The sequence below is a fragment of the Cottoperca gobio genome, chromosome 5 (assembly GCF_900634415.1).
Source record: "Cottoperca gobio chromosome 5, fCotGob3.1, whole genome shotgun sequence".
NCBI classification, from domain to species: Eukaryota; Metazoa; Chordata; class Actinopteri; order Perciformes; family Bovichtidae; genus Cottoperca; species Cottoperca gobio.
Window position 1 is genome coordinate 284,444 of NC_041359.1, and position 22,727 is coordinate 307,170.

Sequence of the window (22,727 nt, forward strand, 5' to 3'; positions counted from 1 at the left end):
GATATATTTATATATTGATTGAGGTAAACAAATACATACGATAGTCTTTCCAATATGGATTAATTTACCTGACAGTAAACACGGCATGCATCAAGCTATTAGCGCTATTTTGATATTTGCTAATGGGATACCAAACTCTGACCTTTCGATTGACACTTCATTTGAGCCAATCGGAGCTTACATGCATTATCTACAGCCATCAAGAGCCAATGAGTGTCAACTTGATAAGGAAGTGCCAGCCCTCTTTTGTTTATAGACGGAGCCAGCAGCAGCCCAGTCTACCACTGACTCGCTGTATCGTGTAGACCACTATTACTCAGTGCTAGAAGCACTTGGAGTGATTATTCAATGTGAACAATAAGAGAGTTATCTTTTGAATGAGACCAAAACCATGCAGCTGGTGCAAATGGTTGAAGAGCAGCTTTGAATTTACTTCAGGTATGTCGTTTGTAGGTATTTTCGGGTAAATTCCCCCACCCCTTAAGAGGTTAAAGTGAGTAAGATAGTAAAATGTGCTATTTGGGGGTAGACCATTAAATTAGCAAAACAAAAATTGCCTACAAATTGAAAAAACACTGCAATGGCCAAGTCTGGCAAAAGGACAAGGATAATTTGCAAAAAACTATACAATAGTTATAAATACAATGATAGATTAAACATATTACCGGATTTTTCTTTACGGTCATACATGTGCAATGCTGCCTCCTCATCCGGTCTCAACATTCAGGCTACAAATGTCTTACGGGCAAATCCGGAGCACCTCAGCTTCCTGAGTTGCTTCATATTTGCCCAGACTTCACCTGCCTATAATCCTTGTCATCCTCCCTGTCTATCTGACATCAACATCCAAACTTCCTACACCTCAAATTCATAGTCCGACAGAACAAAACATATCAGCCTGGAGTTCTTTCCCTACCTTTATCGTTTCACCTCAACTCCTATCTCAGCCCATACGTGTCATGGTGGAGAATAGGTGAGGACCCAAACGCAGAATGCAAGATGATCTTTTTAACAAGAGGGCTTTATTTCAGGAAAGCTTACAAAATTACAAAATTGCAAAGTAACAAATAAAACCGAAAATACAGACCAGAGGGTGAGACGAGATAGCCACGAGGGGAAAACACCATATAACATGGATGACGACCGGACAAGGAACACTGGGACAGACAGGGATATATACACACAACCACTAAACGAGGGAACGAGACACAGCTAGGAGAGAAAGGCAAATACACAGGAGGAAACTAATCAACAATCACAAAGGGAGGGAAAACACCGGAAGTACAACTAGACATGACACAAATTGGAGTGAACACTTCAAAATAAAACAGGATATAGAAAATCACGATCATGACAATACGAGCCGCTGACCAAATACATCAGCTCTAAGTATACCGATCAGGTATCACCTTCACACCAACTCTCTCTCACCAAAGCAGGAAAACCAAAACTCGATTCTGGTTCCAAAAGCATTTACACAAAGTCCTCCACATTTTAGGGATATCTTCAGAACCCTATTGAAGCTATTCTTTCCAGGTTGCCACAGCAGCCAGACTAGGCAAACCATCCAGGTCCTCGGCCTCTGGTCATCCCAGGCATATCGCTAGTGATGTGTCCTTCCGTGTCGAGGCTTCGAAGCATGTGTCGAGTAATCGCGGAAGATTTTTGTGAAGCGCGTATCGATGCTTGTGTTGATGACGTATGTGATGACGTTCGAAGCGTGTTTGATGTGCGATTCGAAATATAAGGGGGAGCGAACCGCAATTGAGCACCCTCATAATCAACACTTTATATAACCGGGAGTTTGTGGGTTGTTGTAGTAGTATGCGTTGTTGCTGTTGAGTTGTTGGTATTGCGTTTGTGTTGGATCATTATGGAGCCAGCTAACTAGCGAAACAATTATTATGCATGCCAGCATCATCATCTTCCCTGTGAGCAAGTAAGCAAATCTGTTGAAAAAATAATGCATATCCCACATACTAAAAACCAGCCCCGGTGGCAGCAGCTCGTAGAGCAGGCGACCCACCCAATCCATCCATGCATTTCTGTCCTGATATCCTGTCTCCACTGCCATTGTTTCTTTAAGATTAGTGACGTTCAGATAAGTCACACTCATTTTCTTCCTTGCTAGTCCGGTGTACGTTTTCTGGGTCTTTTTCTCAAGAGGGGTTAAGCTTGGCTCTATTACCTTCAACCAAAAGATGAAAAGTGGGTCTTTGGGATTCTTTGATATCCCTAAATAGTACAGGCCAGAATCAGAGAGTTCAGGGTAGAAAACTGTGATGACCACAGGGTTACAATTTGTCGGATGCCCATTACCGGGCAGAGTTCTTGGATCAGGATTAGGATTAGGTGGTTCACTTTCACCGCATTTACATGGGCTTCGTTTTAATGATTCTCCATTTTTCAACCAAGGGGTGGTCTAGATTAATCCATCCCCCGTTTGAGTGTGCAAACACATTGTGATAATGACAGGGAGGCGTACACAGATACATTGCTTTGTTGGAATCGCAATGTGTGCTCCATTTTTCACCGTTAGCAGACATCATGGTGTTTACATCAAATTCAAACGAGGTGATCTTGTCTCTCTCTACTGTAACGGTAATCCCACCTTCCTTAATATCTACGGCTTCGTTGTTTTTCATGCATCTCTAATGCGTCTCACTCGGCGCGTTAGTATGGTGTTAGGGGGTGCAGTCTCATTAGGGAATCGTTCAGTCACATCTTGGATTTATTTAGTTGTCAGATTGTCTGGTGTGTAGTAAGCTTCATTTGGGCAAAGATTAGCTACTCTATTGCTTGGTTCTTTACTTCCTACGCTCAGGCAAAACTCCCACCATGTCAAGGGGAGCACTATAACAATTGTAAGCAGTGCTAACCCAGCTATCACCCGAGGGTCTCCCCACAGAGAGATTTTCTGGTACACTATTACCTCCGCTTTTTTGTCTTCTATTGGTGGCATTTTTAACTGGTTTTATCTGCTCACTTAGACGGACAAACAAATAATTGTGACAGGTGAAAATTAGTATTATCTAAGGACAATTTATCCTCTGGTGCTGATTCTAGATTCACAAATCAATTAGTCAGTACTGTTTTGTTCCAGCAGGTTCAAATCTTGACTAACTTCTGCTAAACAGCGAGAAGGCGCCAGTGCAGGTACACAATGTGTGAGGTGGTGCCAATTAGCTCCTGTTTTACCTTTTACCCGGAGCGCGTGTGAAGTACGTTCTGTCACCTCCCACGGTCCAGTCCACCTAGGTTCAAACCACTTTCTTTTGTGGACCTTGACCCTTACCCAATCACCTGGTCCAACAGGAGTCTCTGGTGGTTCGTCAGGTTTTTCTGCTGCTGCTTCCACCTGTGTAGACAAAACTTCGATGATTTTAGCCAAAGCTTTGACATATTCATCTGCCTCAATCTGCCATAGATCTAATACAGGACCGTGCCCTCCTTCGCGTGGAGGGCCAGGCATTGGTCTACCGGTTAACAGTTCATGTGGAGACAAATGTGTTTGACTGCTTTGTGAGGATCTCATTGACATGAGTGCCAAAGGTAGGGCATCTACCCACTTTAACTTGTTACCATAACATGTTTTAGCAAGTTTTCTTTTGAGTGTTTGATTAGCTCGTTTTACCAAACCCTGTGATGCCGGATGATATACTGACCCAAATTTGTGTGTTATGCCAAAATACTTTTCTACTTCTTCAAGCTTATGGCTCGTGAAGTGTGTCCCATTATCTGATCGTATGCAACGTGGAACTCCATACCTGGGTATGAGTTCATTTTTTAACCATTTGATTACAGAATTGGCATCTTCTTTTTTGCAGGGAATTGCTTCAATCCACTTAGTGAAACGATCGACCATTACCAAAACATATCTGTACCCTCTTACCACATTTTCTGCTCCCATGTCTGTATAGTCAATACATATCTCTTTGAATGGTGCGTCTGGCACTGGAAAACGACCCATAGGACACTTGTATGTTTTTTTATTGTTAAAATTACAACAGGTATCACATTCTGTTACAAAGTTTTCAACCATCTCTTTCATAAATGGGTGCCACCATTCTACCTCTATGTCCCTTGTTGTTCTTAGTTTTCCAACATGCGTGGGGCCATGGGCTTGTTTGATCAACAGGTGACATAGTTTAGCTGGTGCCACGAGTCTGCCATCATGAGCTCTCCAGATTCCTTCAGTCTTGGTGGCTCCCTTATGAGCCCATTGATTATGCTCATAGACTCCTGCTTGTGCTTGCATTTCTTTGATGCTCTCCAAAGTGAGTTACTCTTGATTTTCACTGTTCAAACAAATAATTTGCTGAGTGTAGCCACCTGCTACTTTAGCTGCCTTGTCTGCTGCATCATTTCCTTTTGCCACTGCTGTATCAGTTTTCTGATGACCTTTGCATTTCATTATAGCAACATGTGATGGCAGCAGTGCCGCTTTCAGTAGGGCTCTTAATGCTTCAGCATGTTTGACAGGATTTTTGGATGAAGTTAGGAAACCTCTTCTCATCCACTGGGGGCCGTCAATATGGACAGCGCCATATGCATAAGCAGAGTCTGCGTATACATTTATTCTCTGGCCTTCTCCGTGTTTCAATGCTTGTGTTAACGCGACTATTTCTGCAAGTTGTGCAGAGGCTGGCTGTGGAATGATGTGTGCTTCCAAAGTTTGTGTGTTTTCTCCACTTTGTTGCACTACAGCATAGGAAGCTACATTTCCTTCATCTCCTTTGTAGCAGCAGCCATCACTGTATATAATTTTATCTGGATTATTCAATGGTTCGGTTTCCAAATCTGATCTAATTTTAAGATCTTGTTGTGAGACAAATGCACAATCATGTGGGTCATGGTTTTCTGAATTCAGTCCTGTTGCCATGTTGATTGTCCCTGCCACATATGTGATGTGGGGCTTAGTTAGTGTTTCTTCTATCTTTACTTTTCTGACTGAAGAAAAAGTGAACGCTTGTGAGTTTAGAAACGCCACTACACTATGTGTAGTGTTTACTTTGAGAGGGTGGCACATCACCACGTGTGCAGTCTTTTGAATTGTCTTTGCTAGAACATCCAGGTGTCTTGCACAACCTGTTTGTCCTTGTTCAACATTGTCCAATTTTGAGCTGTGGTACATCAGTACATGTCTTTCTCCCCCTTTTTTCTGAAACAGGACTCCATTTACCATCCCTCCTGTTTCAGAAACATCCAAATGAAAATCATCATTGTAGTCTGGGGAGCATAGATGTGCAGCTTGTCCCAAGGCTTGTTTAGTCTTAGTGAAAGCTTCTTCGCCTTCAGTAGTCCAGATGAGCTCAGCAGTGAGGTTTCTGTTTCCTGCTTCTGAGAGCATGTCTCTGAGTGGTTGAGTCAGATTTCCATAATCTGGTACATGAGTCCTACTGTAACCCGTCAATCCAAGAAATGCCAACATGTGTTGTACTGTCTTTGGTTTTCCATGTGATAGGATTGAGGTCCTTTGTGCATTGGTTAGAGTCAGGCTGTTTGCAGAAATGAGTCTTCCCAAGAAAGTGACTGATCTTCTTGCAACTTGAGTTTTTTCTTTCTTGACTTTGTATCCTGCTTCTGCAAGTAGTGTGAGGAGATTTGCTGTGGCTTCCAGGCAGGATTCAGCACTAGTGCCTGCGAGCAGCAAATCATCAACGTACTGTATCAGAGTTACACCTGGTGGCAGTTGTAAGCTGCTAAGTCTTTTTTCAGAGCTTGATTGAACAGTCCTGGGCTGTCTTTGTAGCCTTATGGCATTCTGTTGTAGGTGTATTTCTGTCCTTTATATGTGAAAGAAAATATGTCTTGTACTTCAGGGTCCAATGGTAGACAAAAGAAAGCATTAGCCAGATCTATGACTGTGAAGTATTTGTGTTCAGGATTCAGATTTTGAAGTGCCACATATGGGTCAGGAACAGGTATATTTTGTGACACCGTAGCAGAGTTGATTTTTCTTAGATCATGAACCATTCTCCAGCCTTTGTTGCCAGCTTTTGGGACTAGCAAAATGGGTGTGTTCCAGATGGAGTTTGAGTTTCTGATTACTCCAGCTTCTAGGAGTCCATTGATTGTTGCTCCTATTCCTTCAACCTGCTCTCTTTTTAGGTTATATTGCCGTAACCAACATGATGATTGTTCTGTTTTGAGAGTCACTGAGACCTCATGATGAGGCACAAAACCTACATCGTAGTCTACAGTTGTCCACAAATATGATGGGATATCTTTGAGTGTTTCTTCTGTGTCAGGATGGTTGGTGTGTTCTCTTCCATGGTCTCTTTCCAGTTCTTGTTCTTCCAAGATGCCAACATCCATACTGTGGTGAGTGATTTTCCACATTGTCTCATCTTCTGCTCTCCATACGCAGGCAATATTGGTTGGGAGCCAGTTGATTGACAAGGCTCTCTTTATCATGGGACCTAGGGACCTTGCTTCAGATCCTACTACCAATGCCAGTGTGATATGTGGCACTGCTTCAGCTGATAATGCATACCATTGCAGTTGTTCTTTAGTGAGAGCACAGAATCCAGCTACACCTTGAGGTCCCACGTAGATGTCCTTGACTTCTATTTGCTCCTTTGTCATGTTTCTTTCTTCCTCCCAGGCTTGTTGATACTCTTCGTCAGGTTGACGCAAGTAGTTATAGGTGCAGTGTAAAGGATCAAGTGGAGGTCCATATGGAGCTAATGTGTTGATCCAAGGATTCCATTCCATGTAAGTCTTCTGGACTCCTGGAGTGTCTTGACCTTTTGTCAACAGGCGGCTCCAATACACTGTTGTGGTAGTTTCTTCAATGTCTTGGGTATGGCTTGATTTCATCACCAAGATCCTTTGATCTGTTTGATACTGTCCATGCAGAGGTATTTGTCCAGGAAACTGTAGAATCAGTCCATCACTGGAACATAGAATTCGTGCTCCAGTTTTAACCAGCAGGTTTCTACCCATCAGGTTTACAGGACACTTTGGGGAGAAGAGGAAAGGGTGTAGCAGGGATTGTTTACCAAGTACAGTGACCAATGGCATGGTGTACTTTTGTTCTTCTGTTCTTCCCGAGTATCCAACGGTTCGAAGGGTCTTTGTGGAGAGAGGTGGTGTTTTTCCTTTACAAGGAAGTTATACAGGACGCTGTTGCTCCTGTGTCCACCATCAGTTCCATTTTTTCTCCTTCTATCGTACAGGTGACCATTGGTTCATTCTGAGCTGGAATAGCTTCACCTGCAGTTGGATCCTCTGGGCATCCTCATTGTGAGGAGCCATCCCATTCCTGGGAATGTTCCCATGCAGAGAGAGGCTTTTGGTGAGTGTTGGGAGGATTTCTTCCTCTTCCTCTACCAAAACTTTGCTGTCCTCTTCCTCCTGCAGGACCTTGCTGTCCTCTTCCTCCTCTTTCATAGGTGGGATATCCTCCTCCTCTACTGTTAGGGATTCCTCCTCTTCCTTGGTAGGAGTTTCCTCCTCCTTGTTGCCCATACTGGTAGCAATCTTTGACCCAGTGAGATGCGCTTCCACAATTAAAGCATCCCTGTGGCGGAGCTCTTTCATAATTTCCCCCTCTCCATGCTCCTCTGTTTGGTACTTACCATGGAGGTCCATTCTGAGGAACTTGTTGCTGTCTATGAGTCTGTATTGTTGTTTCTGGGAATTCTTCAGCATCGTACTGTCCCATTAACATCTGTCTCTTCTCTTTCTTATTTCTTGAAGCCTCAGTATCTTTCTCAGCCATTTGAGCCTTTGCCAATCTTCGGGTGATTGTCAGATGTTCTTCTTCCTTCTGCACTTCTGTTGCCTGTGTTGCTCGTCATGATGCATAAGGTGCTCTCTCCAAAGTGCATTAGGCATTGTATCTAGTCCCACCACACTCTTCAGACAGTTTTGGACATGAGTAGATAGAGCCTTTATCACAGCATTTCTCCACAACATGGTAGCTGATACAGAGGAGTCATGTCTTTCTCCAGTGCTGTCTAACCAGACGCCTTCGTTTCTCTTCAGGAAAGCATGCATTTCTTCATCATTTCCTTTCTTTAGGCCTGTCACTGCTGTCATGCTGCGGGTGGTGGGAAAAGCGTCTCTCATAGCATCCCAGTAATGATTCCTGTGAGGATTGAAGGATTTTTCATCGTCCTCATCATTGCATCCAGCGGTGAGATCCATGTCTAGCATCCTCTTTTTTCTTTCAGTCTGCCCATGAGACTCCTCAAATCTCCCACACACACACACGGTCTCCTGCTGTGTATTTCTCAAATTCATTAATCCATTTCTGTCCTCCTGAGGTGAGGGAAGGCAGTTTGGCCGCCAAACTCTCCAAATCACGATGACTCCAAGCGTGGTATATCATGTGTCCTCCTGGTGTTGCCATGAGTGGCATCTGTTGTGCTGCTTTTTGCTCTTCTATCTTCTTTAGATCTAGTCGAAATTGACTGTTCTTTCATATTCAGTCGTCCTTCTTCAAAGTATGTCTTGAAGTCACTATTTTCTTCTGGGGAAATCGTGCTGAGACTCCTTTCAGAATTCCTTGAGCTTCTTCCAGCTTGTTCAAATTCTTCTTCATCCTCATCAGTTTTATCTTCTTCATACTCTGGTCCCTCCTCGCTTGTTACTTCTTCCTCTAGTTTTTCCAGGCTGTCATAGCCCGTTCTTTGGCGTGTACCATCATGTTTGGGCTACCAGTATTTGCTGTTTGTTTGAAATGGTGTAATCATGGGAAACTGAGTATGAATCTGGGGTGCGTAGTACCTCTTTATGTGGATTTGGAGCAGGGTGAGCAGCAAAATGAGAGGGAGAGTGGGCGTTGAGTAGCTTTTCCTCTAATTTTTCCTTGAGTAGTTGGACATGTTTCATCAGGTGCTCTAGTCGTTTCTCTGTTTCTCCCTCCTCTACTTCCAGACATCCTCCCTTTATGCCCATCATGGGTGCCTGTATTGGAGTGGGATTAACAGGATTGTGACTGGGTGTTGAGGTGTAGGCTGGATAGGTGTAGTTTCTTCATGTTTGGTGCCTTTTTCTTCTTCTTTTGCTTCCCTGATTACACAAATTCTCTCAGGTGCGGTCTGAGGTATGTTCTTGAAGAGTAGTAGGAGATGCAAAACTCTGGATTTTCTGTTTGCAGCTTTCAATGTGGCTTTCTTTGCAGCTCTAAATCTTTGTTTTTCTCCTGTCTTTTCCCATGCTGCCATCTTTTGTTGATATTCGCCATTTTCAAAGTCGTAAACTGCCCTTCTTTGGTCCTCACTTGGACCTGGTTGATCATCAGTTGGAAACAGTCCTCTTTCTTGCCATGCGAGTAGTAGCTTTTCTGTCTTTGCTCGAACCTTCTTTCTTTCACTCAGTTTGGTGCAGGCATCCAATCGTTGGTACATTTGTTCTTTGTTCTGGGCTGTGGACACAACCTTGACTTTCAGATGGATCCATCATGTTGAAAATTTGAAATTCCTCAAATGTTGTTCAGTCAGTGGAGATACTCAAAATTCAAATAAATTGAGCGTGAAATGAAAATAAAAATTAGAAATCAAAAAATGTTTAAAGTTCAAAATTAATTGAGCGAGAAATAAAATTAAAAATCAAAAATGTTTAAAGTTTAAATCTAAAATAGAAATAAAAATTGGAAGTGTAAATCTCCTAAGTTTAAATCTGAAATCAGAAATAAAAATAAAACATGGAAATCAAAACCATAAAATGTAAATCTGAAATATAAATATAATCAAAGGTAAATCAAAGGCAGGACTTATTCAAACTTTTTCTTTAATGGGCAATTTATGACAATTATTATAATTGGTACATTATCATTGTACTCTTAGTAGTTATTTGAATTTTGGGTGTAAATTCAATTTTGTCCGCCAGATGGAGGCATATATCCACAACAAGAGATTCAAAGTTCAACTTAAGTTTACTCGGTCAAAGTTCAATAGTTCAGGAAACCAAAAAACTTTTTACTTCTTGTGGAGAACTTACTGTATTACAAAAACAGGAAATGGACTACAAATCAAATCAATGAAACTACTTTTGCAGGGAGCACATTCCTTAGTAGGAGTACATTCCCTGGAGCTGGAGCTTTGTATTCGTTACTTTTTATCAATACACAAATTCTTCGTTTTAATTCCCACCCCAAATGTTTTCAGCGTGAGACTCAAGGTTCTGTTTGTTCTGAGATACTTTCCACAGTCCAACAACTTCTTGCCGTTTTTACACGCTCGAGTTGGTGGCGCCTGGAGCTGTATAGCCGTTAGCTCTAAAATAGCTTGACTTTAACGCCTCAATTCATTCACTTACAAACAACATTGCTTTTCAACAACTCACACACACATTCATCAACATATAGTTTCCAAACCACACTGCATTGATACTCGTTTTATGCCGTTATCGTTGGATTAAATAGGGTTTTTATAGCCCCCGCTAAGAGAAGCTCACTCTTCTCTCACACAGCCGAATTCCGCGATCTTTTTAAACCACTTCAAAATGCTTTACTTACTTTAATTATGTGTCTATGGTCGTCTACGGAAGATGAATAAATATATAGTGAGACAATGGGGAATTCGTCAACCTCCACCACGCAGTCACATCAAAATATTCACTGTTCAGGCTCTCTCTTTTTAGCCAGAACAGGCCGCTTTGGTCTTTTCCTCCACAGACTCCCACCAGTCGCTCAGACTGCGCTTTCTCCCAAAGACTTGATATTTTAACTTACACTATTAAATCGAGCGCTACTTGAAAACCTTATTTCTTACACCGGAGTCACTTTTAAAACCTTTTCTGTGCACAGTTTCATGTAGTTTTTTCAAACTTAGTCACCATCACTTTATCATATGCAAGCTTAGCATGGGTAGTTTATTTTATGAGACAGCTTTCAGGGTGTGTTCTTTGATACTTACAAGTACTATTATCCTACAGTAATTTAATGCAATTTCATTTAAAACAGGTTTGCTTACCTTTTCTTTGTCAGGCCTGTTCTAAGTATCAATAGAACGTTCTCCTCTGGCTTCTCTTCCAGTCGCCCTCGTGTCCAGAACTTTCATATCATCGCAGTCAGGGTCACCAGGTTTTGTTGGGTTTTGAAGCCCAAAGGGCGCTGTGATTGCCTTTCAAATGAATCCAGTAAACTTCTAGTTGATCAATATACTTATTTATTTAAAGTGATGATGACAGCATTTCAAAAATACCCTCAGCCGAGGACACTTTCACACACCAAGTCCACAGTCCGAATCAATAAAGAGCCAGTTAGTTGTCTGTTGTTAAAAGTGAAAGTGGTCCCAAAACATCATAAACATTTTGCTATATTCTCTACAGAAGGGTGTCGTCGTCTCTTATTGGTCCATGTTGGCGCGGTTATGCCCCTTGGTGGGCAGTCTTGTTGTGACGAGATGGAGGTAGACCTGAAACTCTTTGAAGAGAACCTACAGTGCTTCACATTCCTAACTAATATAGTGCTCATTATACATTTGTGCAGAAATACAGGTTGTGCAATAATACATTTTGAATGAGGTGGACGAGTACATGTGATAATCATTAAGTGTGACACAATACAATCAGGAGTTTATTTACTTCACACTACGTTATGTCAGACTCCAGCCATTACCCCCGGACTGATTTCCTGTTACCGACCCTGCCTGTCTCCGACCTACCCGCCTCGTTGAATCCCCGGAATACCCAACAGCCTTCTGTCCCCGACCTCGAGCTTGGGGGAAATTTATTTTAGTCCTCAAAATCCAATACCTTCTACAATTACAATAAATCTTTGAATGACATATATTGTTGTGGCTTGGTCCTTACTAGTGAAATTAAGTTAATTAGTTAACTTAAGTTTGGAAGTGCCTCAACCACACCTCTAATCACCTGTCAAGCCTACTTATACCCGGTCAACACATCCGGCCTTGTTTGTCTCAGAATTCTCGAACCACCCTCCCTTTCCCTTCCCTGGATGAATATCTATTATCCTTCCAACCTCATCCTTACCCGCATCCCTTCATCCTCTCTTCCAATCTCCCCTCCTTCCTTCATCAAGTCATCCCTTCTTCCAATCTCTCATAATTTATTTATCCTCTCTTCCCGTCTCCCCTCATTTCTTCCTATTCAATCTGTTGCATAACTCTCTCCATGTCTCATCAGATTGGGAAGAAACATGCCTGAGACGGAATCCCCACACTCCCTTTGCCTAGACTTCAGAGGACACCCCTCCCCCTCCCCCTCACAATCATTCAGCAGTCCATCCATCCATCGTCTACCGCTTATCCGGGGTCGGGTCACGGGGGCAGCAGCTCCAGTAAGGAACCCCAATCTTCCCTTCTCCGGGCCACATCCTCCAGCTCCGACTGGGGATCCTGAGGCGTTCCCAGGCCAGTGAGGAGATATAATCTCTCCACCGAGTCCTGGGTCTTCCCCGGGGTCTCCTTGCAGCTCGACGTGCCTGGAACACCTTCCTAGGGAGGCGCCCAGGTAGCATCCTTACTAGATGCCCGAACCACCTCAACTGGCTCCTTTCAACCTAAAGGAGCAGCGGCTCTACTCCGAGTCTCTCACGGATGGCTGAGCTTCTCACCCTATCTCTAAGGGAGACGCCAGCCACCCGTCTGAGAAAACCCATTTTGGCCGCTTGTACCCTTGATCTCGTTCTTTCAGTCATGACCCAGCCTACATGACCATAGGTGAGGGTAGGAACGAAGATCGACCGGTAGATTGAGAACTTTGCCTTCTGGCTCAGCTTTCTTTTCGTCACAACGGTGCGGTAAAGTGACTGTAGTACCGCCCCTGCTGCTCCGATTCTTCAGCCAATCTCTCGCTCCATCGTCCCCTCACTCGCGATCAAGTCCCCGAGGTACTTGAACTCCTTCACTTGGGGTAAAGGCTCATTCCCTACCCGGAGAAGGCAATCCACCGGTTTCCTGCTGAGAGCCATGGCCTCAGATTTTGAGGTGCTGATCCTCATCCCAACCGCTTCACACTCGGCTGCGAACTGATCCAGTGACTGTTGAAGATCACAGACTGATGATGCCATAAGGACCACATTATCTGCAAAGAGCAGCGATGAGATCCTCAGGTCACCGAACTGCAACTTGGTGATAAAGCGCAGCCCTGGCGGAGGCCAACATTAACTGGGAACGCTTTGGGCGTACAGGGATTGGATGGCCCTCAGAAGTGACCCCCTCACCCCTTACTCCCGCAGCACTTCCCACAGTATCACCCGGGGGACCCGGTCATACGCCTTCTCCTAGATCCACAAAACACATGTAGACCGGATGGGCGTACTCCCAAGACCCTCCAGGATCCTTGCGAGAGTGAAGAGTTGGTCCGTTGTTCCACGACCAGGACGGAATCCGCATTGTTCCTCTTCAATCAGAGGTTCGACTACCGGCCGAACCCTCCTTTCCAGTACCTTGGAGTAGACTTTACCAGGGATGCTGAGAAGTGTAATACCCCTGTAGTTGGCACACACTCTCTGGTCCCCCTTTTTAAATAGGGGAACCACCACCCCGGTCTGCCAACCCTTAGGCACTGTCCCAGACTTCCACGCAATGTTGACGAGGCGTGTCAACCAAGACAGCCCCTCAACACCCAAAGCCTTCAGCATTTCTGGACGGATCTCACCAACCCCTGCGGCTTTGCCACTGTGGAGTTGTTTGACTACCTCAGTGACTTCCATCAGGGAAATTGACGATGATCCCCCATCAGTTTCCAGCTCTGCCTCTACCATAGAGGGCATGTTAGTCGGATTCAGGAGTTCCTCAAAGTGCTCCTTCCACCGGCTGATAATCTTCTCAGTCAAAGTCAGCAGGGTCCCACCCTTGTTGTACACAGCTTGGATGGTTCCTCGCTTCCCCCTCCTGAGGTGCCGGATGGTTTTCCAGAAGCACCTTGTAGGAGAGAGGAATAACGTTGTGGGAGAGACAAAAAGTGACAAAATAAAACCCTAAATATGTTTTTTTTTACTCATTAATGGCAGCCTGCTTTGGGTGGAACTGTTATACGGCTTTGCATTTTGAGTATGTTTTTGAGTTGTGTGTTTTTTTATATCACACATATTTGGCATAGAAATCAACCTTACAATACAGGCAGTATGCCCGTGTATCATCTCCAATAAACGGCTGCAACCCTTTGAATTCAGGGTTTGATTCCCACTCCTTTCTGTATTTTTGAGTATACAGTTTAGACTGAGAAATGATGAGCTAGCTAGGTGTTTAGCTTATGTCGCAGTGAGGCACACACACATTGGACAAGGTGAGTAAGTGAGTTAGTCAAATGCAGTGATTTATTTTAGTGTGACAGTGAAGAAACATTTACATTTACATCCCGCTCTGATCAGCGCTTAGAGTGTGGGTCTCCTCTCTGCTCTGACTGCAGCTGGGACTACTGTGCGAGGCTACTGTGATACTGACCGCCTGTGAGTGCTTTGGGATGGCGGAGGGGCTCACAGCAGCACCCGCTGCTCGTTGAGGACAGTAACTGCAGAACGACACTTGCTTTCACGTCAGAGTCTATAAAACACCAGAAAAGTCGCATTTGACAAAAAAAAGTCACCAAGAGGATTTGGAAAGTCGCTAGATTTAGCGAGAAAGTCGTCAAGTTGGCAATACTGAGGCCTGTCCTACCATATAATAATACTATATAAAAAATGTATTCTACCCCAAGTAACAAATACGTTAAACAAAACATGTCACAATAAGCCATTTTGAGCAAACCAGTGTAGTACTTTTTTATTTTCACTTTATCTGCAAATTTGAAATGGCCAGTCTGCAACTGCACTGCAGTTCGTGTCTTGAGGACCAAGACAGATATATATTTCCTCCACATACGACGTCTCTGTCCGCTTCTTTTCACCTGTCAGAGAGGAGCTTCATAAGAGGGTTTAACATGTACAGAAGTTCACTATTCAACCAGAAGAATGACTGAGTGTTGGTTGTTTGCGTTAAGGCCCCGAGCAGGCATGGTTGTATTAACCTGCTGGGTTATTATTAAGTGTTGGGCCCATATACTGTCTGCTGTTAAATGTTAAACATAATATAGAGACAATCTTAAAACTGAGTGGTTTCTGACTTTTTGGGGGGATCTTTACAAGTGGGTCATTCAATTTAACGTGAATTGGAACAAGATTGCAGCTCAGGAAAAAACACCTGTGTGAGCTAACATCAGAATAATTTATAAATTTCTACCTTTATGAAATTTTAGAAATGTTTAGGTTGACTATCTGGAGACAGTCAATATAACCTCATATGATACCCTAACACTTCAGTGTTGCCTTAGTGCCAACGTGTAACACCATAATACCGTAAATATTTAACGAGTTCTGACCTCCATCAACTCAAGAACACACACACACACACACACACACACACACACACACACACACACACACACACACACACACACACACACACACACACACACACACACACACACACACACACACACTGCTTCACATCATGTGATAGTAGGTGTATTCCACCCTCAGTCTGGCTTTCAGCAGCCCCACATGGCCAATTTAGCAGCATCGGATAAAAAGTTCAACAATGTGTGCACAATTTTTTTTTTGCAGAGTACTTTGGGCCAACAATAAATAAAACAAAAGAAAAGTCCTCCCCAAGACCCTCAAACCACCTTCTTAAAAGCTGAAACAGAGGACACTCAACATATAAATGTTTCAGGGTCTCAGTCTATAAACAAAAAATACACGCCCTATAAACACCCTCAGGGACTGTGGCGAGGCAGCTCAGACTTCCTCCACCACTTGGTTGATGATCCTGATAGAGGTGATGTTGCCTTTTCTCCTCAGGATCTCCAGCGATGTTGCCTTCAACTTTCATGAGATGTCCTAGTTTGGCAGGCTGGCAGACGTGTTCTAGTCCTTGTCAGGGTGTTGAAAAACAAGGGTTCCTCAAAAAACCACATACCTAAGATCTCGTTAGTGGCACAGGAGATCTACTGCAGTACAGTACAGTAGTAGAGCAGTACTGCAGTGTAAAATGATGTCAGGGCGGAAAGCTCCACATCCTCTGGTGTTAAAAGGAAAAGCAGCTTGTAGTAGCCCAACTTCCCAGACAGACAGACAGTCTGACAGACAGACATACTGACTGACTATATAGCTGTAGAATACAACACACAATATAAATAATAGATTTGAATATTCTAAAACTTAGGAAACAATATATATGCAAAACTACTACGGATAAAATACAAACATAGGTTGACATACAATAGTTGGCTTTTTAATACCTGATGACTGAAAATTTAGATTGTCTGGACCCAGAAGTAGAAGTGAAACACTGCCCCCTATTTCTTTGGAGCAGGTGTTTAATAATAAATATTACAAAATTAGCGCTTGAAAACTAAATAAAAATAACAATGGAAGAGTTAAAGAGTCATGCATTCATTGGCTGTTTCTTAAAGATATTTTTGGGGCTTATTATAAGACGGTACAGAAGATAGACAGGAAAAGGGGAGAGAGGGGGTCAGATTTGTACCCGGGCCGCTGCGGAATGGACTGACTGTTAGTATGCTCTACCAGATGAGCTACCAGCGCACCCAAATGACTTTGTTTCAATTATAATAAATAAAAAAAGCATTTTCCTTCACTGTACCCTATTATTTGATCTTGTTATTTTACAACTCTCATTTATATTTCATGGATAGAGAATTGTATGTCTCTTAGAAATATCTTGTAAAGTATGTGGTTATTTAAGCTTTTATTAAGGATCATATTGGACTATTATCCTTGTACATTGCACACATTCTCAAACCTTTGCACATCCCTGAACAATATTTCTGCACATAGTGCAGAAAATTGTATAGCTCTTTCATTCCAAAATACTTTTACATACTGTATTTATATTATATATATATATTACACCTTAACTTATATTGTACATATTTGTTATTGTATTTTTTCTTATTGTATCTCTTTAATATTTTGTATTGTAATTTCTCTTTTCTATATTTATTTGTCTTGACAACTGCAGTACTTCTAAATGTGCCTGTTATGTTTTATTTCCCCTTAATATTATTTTATGCACCAAACACCAAGACAAATTCTTTATAAGAGAAAACCTACTTGGCAATAAACACTGTTCTGATTCTGATTCTGATTTTAATGTGTTCCTATACAATACTCCTGCAAAAGGAGAGTGGATGATCATCAAAGGACACTTTTGCAAACAATTGCAGTACTGCTGCATCTGTGATTATTTGCATTCATGCGAGGGTAAAAGTAACTCTAAAACATGTACACATCTGTTTCTATTTGCAGTGGTGGTGTTGTACGTACAAGGCCTGGGGACCAAGGAGTGGAGGGAGGTGAGTGAAATGTCATCAAATCATAAGTTCAGATACATTTTATTCAGAATTCATCAATTCAACATGTCAATTTTTAAAGATTAAAGTGATATTAAAGTGAACTGGGCTGATCACAAAGTTTGTGCTGTTTGGAAATATCAGTTGGGTGCTAATAAGCTGATTGCACAGACAACCTATCGTCGTTTGTTTCGGTGAGGGCAGCTTGATGGACTGTCTTCTATTATATATGCCTAAATTCATCAACATTGAGAACAATCACATGTTGTTTGTCCACACGTGTGGTGGTAACAGTTGACATGTGACAAGTATTGGTACCATTAGAAGTAGCAGTCGTAGTACTGAGTAGTGGTCTGTAGTGTTTGTTGAAGGGATGGTGGATTATCCATATTGATGATCCTTTTCAAAGATTTACCATCCTGAAAAATGTCTTCTTTTCCAAAGTATTTTGACTATTATACTGTATTTCTTTAAATAGCCATCTACCATCAGGACTGTGCTTGAACAGTACCAAAATGCACAAATCCAGCAGTGCTTGCAGTCGGAAGCATTGAATGTCAAAATGAACGCATGCACAGTGCAATCACAATAATACACTCAACTATGGAGAGACATGTATTCTGTAGTTAAATTTAGTTGAGTTCACAAACTGTTCTTTGTGTGTATTGGAGAGCAGGAGAAGCACACAAACACTTAAGTCACTGATGAAATGAAACAAAATGGCAAAACATTTTAGAAAACAAGGCTGAACAAAGTTGAAAACAACAGCAATCATTTAAAAGGCATATGTCATTCTTAGCACATTTGGGATTAAGAAAAAACATGTAGAAAATATCCTTTGTTTTCCTCCAGTAAGGTCAGAACTAAAGAGGGTCTAAGCAGGCGTGCATTAAAATGTCCTGTGACGGTCATATTGATCAAAGTGTTTTATAGCAAACAGAATGCAATAAAAACTAAGCCCTTCTGTGAAGCCTGACCAGCCAAATATAGGAATTCATAAATTGGAAAACCATTCGAGACGCTTTAGGAGGTCGGCCTGGAACACTGGCTGCGTACACATATCTCTCTCCTCTCTGCCTCAGTGTCTCTTACTCTCTTTCTTGCAGTAATTTGTGCTTTGTGTTATAAAAGAAAATCAGTCTCACCTCCGTGGGGATCCAAACACATTAACACATAGATCTCAGTGAGCCTCAATCAGTCTCACAGGGAGAGGAGGCACACACACAAACATGCACGCACACACATACACACACACACACAGTATATGGATCAGTTTTCAGGTATATGGACAGACAAACAGGAACATATTGAGTTGAGTTGAGTTTCTACATGCAGCACTCGTGAAGTAGGTTATAGACACAGCAGATGAGGTACAGTGAGAGAGAGAGAGGTTGAATTTAAGTTTTTTTTTTTTACTTTGTTTATTGATTTTTTATACACAAATTGACAGTAGTGATAAAGGAGTTGTGTGTGACAGTGCCATGTTATAGGAGTACAAAACAATACAATACATACAATACAATACAATGCAACTAAAAAAGGACAACAAAACAAACAAACACAAACAGTCTGCTTGGTCATATTACCCATCTCACAAAAAACTTTAAATAAATAAATAAATAAATAAATAAAGGCCTCACCCTTCAGGTCAGAATTCAAATAAATTAATAAATAGAAATAAGGGAGAGAAAGGGATCTTATTCAGGGATATCTGGGAAGGTGATTACATTTGCATAGGCAAAGAAAGGGCCCCACATCTTTTTGAACTTCTCAGAAGAGCCTCTCAATGTATATCGGATTTATTCAAGCTGTAAATTATTGAAAATGTCGTGTGGGAAGGCGGTGTTGGGGATTTCCATCTCATCAGTATTGGACGTCTAGCCAATAGTGTTACAAAAGCTATCAGATCAGCATGGAGCCTAGGCAAAGGCAGCTGAGGGATGCCAAAGACAGCAGTAATGGCATTAGGCTTGATAAGGAATTTAAGTTTTAAGTATCTGCTTTGCATTGTTATTTTGGTTCCTATATTGAAAAACCTTTCTCTTCCTGAAAAGTGGGATTCAAAGATCCTTAATTGTCATTCTGCAACACAGTGTTGAACAATGAGATGCACATGACAGAACAGAACAAAAACTGTAGTAGTAGTGCATTCCTGAAGTGCATTTCTTATATAATAGTAGGAATGGAAACAAACAAAAACAATGATGAACTCTCAGGGCAGATAATATGACCGGAAACTAGTGTGGGGGAGTTCCAGAGGGTGGGAGCAGCGATGGAGAAGGCTCTGTCTCCCTAGGATCTGAGCTTGGTCCGGATAGGGGGGGACAGGAGGTTAGCAGCAGCAGAGCGGAGGCTGCGGGTGGGAGTGTGTCTGTGGAGGTCAGTCTGCTAGGAGAGGGCCAGGTTATGGAGGGCTTTGTAGGTCATGAGGAGGATCTTGTATTGGATTCTCTGGGGGATGGGGAGCCAGTGGAGCTTGTAGAGGACGGGGGTGATGTGGTCACGGATCCGGGAGTGGGTGAGAAGACGGGCAGCGGAGTTTTGGATGTATTGGAGTTTATTGATGATTTTTATAGGTGAGCCAAGATTCCGGATGTGAGGGGAGGTGGAAACTGAGGGACTGTCGATGTCGAGGATGAGGTTATGGGTGGATTTGGTGAGTGTTTTTGGTCCAATGATGATGATTTCGGATTTTTCAGTTTACTTTTAGGAAATTGATTTGTAGCCATGATTATATTTCCGTTATGCAGTTTGTGAGGATAGAGTGGGTAGCGGTGGAGATTGACCACAAAAACACAACATATTAGACAGTAACACCAGGCGTTTCCAAGCTGAGCAATTTGGAGATATTATATTTATTAATAAAATATTATTTGTATTACTCATAAATAACTATTGTATACTCATATTCCCTGTTAGTAGTTATTTTTTATGAACTTGAATATAGTAAATACAATTTTGAAAAAATAAACAACATTTGTAAAACAAACAAACATTGAAGTCGCCTATCTAAATGTTCCAGATTTCATTGGCTACATGATACGCCAGTCATTGGGAGACTCGGTTGCTATAGGCTCGGTCTGTAAACAAAAGAAGGGCTTTCACTTCGTTATCAAATTGACACTCATTGGCTATTGAAGGCTGTAGATAAGGCATGGAAGCTCCTATTGGCTAAAATAAGGTGTCAATCGAACGCTTAGAGTCCGGTCTCCATTTTGGATTCAGACGCTCAGCGATGCATGCGCCGGAATAAAGTTTTTGCCGAGTATAAACAGGAAATCACACACATCGATCAGCTGATTTAAAAAATGGGCTTTTATCGATGTGACGATGTTGACAATCAATATATTCTTTACTGGAATCGATGTATTGTACCTTTGGCAATGACACAGGAGTGTTCTTTTAGGATTATTACTGATTACAGGATTATTATGAGGCTTCATGGGTGAGTTGGCTCAAAGTTATGATTTTGATTGCTAGTTTGAGTAGCTGATTGTACCTGCTGTTGTGATTGTGATCTCAAAATCTAAATAGATGAGATTCTAAGCTTTCTAATAAGGTATGACAGGGGTACCCCATCCAGCATGGTGGACTGTACACAACACATGGCAAAAAATAACTCCTGGTGGGCCCGCAGGCGTGCCGTCCACACGTCTATTTTCTTTGCTGTCTCTCAATCTCAGCAGACCAAAGCTTTTCTCCTCTTTCCGTGGAGTTTCTGGGGCCTTTTGCTGTTGATTACAGCAGCAACAGAGGCATGTGGTTTGGCTGTGAATGTATTTTCCACTGCTCTTTATGTTTTTAAATCTGAGCCGATAAAAGAGCAGAGGAGATTTCTTCAGTCCTGGGTTGGCAGTTTGGGGTGCAGCCTTCCATATGGTTGCAGGTCCCACTTTGCTGCCCACTTCCTCCTCTTACACTCTCCTTGGACATTAGTGAAGCTGTCTGTCAACAAGCAAAGGGTAACAAGCATCCTCCTTGCTACACGTGAATTGTCACTAACACGTACCGTGTGGGCTGTCTGAATACATTGGTAGATTTGGCTCGAGGCACTTATTGATGCAATTAAATGAAAACAAATCTAGTTTTCAAACTATGTGGGGGAAAAATAGTTAAAGATCTGCCGGAAACAAACTGTCTTGTGTGTGACAGAGAAGAACCTGCACAGAAAACGTACTAAAAAAAAGATAAGATTTAGATAAGATAAGAGCTTATTAAAATATACTTTTTGTCAGTGTGTGTGTTTGTGGTTGTGAGGGAGACAGCTCATATTCCATTATATGAAACCAATCTCCTACTCTTCCCCTCGTCCCTGTCAGTGGTGGGCTTGTTACCCAAAACCTATTGCACTCCTTTCTCTTTGCTCATTTCAAATATAATTCAACTCATCTGCCTGTGGGAGCAGTTCTTTCTCAGAAAACCAGGATCCGTTTGTTTCTTGCCCTTTGAATTACCAGTTGAAGTTCTCAGGGCACCTGCTTTTTCTTGTCACTAAATAATAAACTCAAAATGAACTGATGGAAATGCAGTATCAGATTGGTCGTGGATTGTGTATAATTATGGAAATAGTATCTCTTGCACTACTTGTTATTGGGGAAAAGTGCAGATCTTGCCTGAGGCATATGCAAACTGAACAGCTGCTTAGGGCAAACAGAGGCCCTAAATTAACTGAAAATGTAAACTCTCTTTGGGTTCCTCTGGTTATTTTTGTCAATTACTTAAATATGTAGAACTCTACTTAGCAATATTTTATGATAAAAAAGATCCAATGAGTACACTTAATATTTCCTAAACGTTTAAACACGTTTCCTGAAACTATAGCTCAGTTTCTCAAAACTCTACAAATTACGATGTACACAGCTATAATATGACACTCCTAAACACTCCTGTGATACAATTAAAACACTACCTTCATAATACTATGAATAATATGTTTTCGCTTCATGAGGCCATATTACATATTCAAATGTATAAAATTGTACAAAATTATTATTATATATTTTTTCCCAAAATAGGTTGACATTTTATGTTACATTACAGTATAATGACTGTTGCCATATTGCAATACAATACTGTGAATATAAGTATTGCATTGACACAATCACTGTATCAGTATAGGATACAATGCACATTTGTCTTCCTGTGAGCTCCAGTAGGGCTAAACTCACAAGTTTCCTAGAGTCACACTTGTTAGAGATCTGAGAACACAAATGTTGTTGCCCGAGTCCAGACCTTTAAATCCACCCACTCCATTGAGTTGACTGAATTCTCTGGCATTGTGACATGAATCAGCGGTTTCTTGATTAAGAAGCAATCAAGCCAATGATTACTGTGGTAGCCCAAAGGATTAGCCAATCAGTGCCACAGTACGAGACTAACGCTGTTGTTAGTAGATACATCCATGTGTAGAAGGCATTATAGTCTAGGCCAGGGGTGTCAAACTCATTTTAGTT

General features: G+C 41.9%; 1 protein-coding gene across 2 annotated transcripts in view; it reads left to right on the top strand.

Moving 5' to 3' along the window:
* LOC115008002 (copine-9-like) overlaps positions 1–22,727 on the top strand; it is a 170,984-nt gene that overhangs the window by 32,211 nt on the left and 116,046 nt on the right. Inside the window, exon 3 of one of the 2 annotated variants that reach the window (XM_029431214.1) lies at positions 17,231–17,277. The exons of the other annotated variant lie outside the window; for it this stretch is intronic. Coding sequence (XP_029287074.1) covers positions 17,231–17,277 — 47 coding nt within the window. The remainder of the gene's footprint in view (positions 1–17,230; positions 17,278–22,727) is intronic. 2 annotated transcript variants of the gene reach the window in all.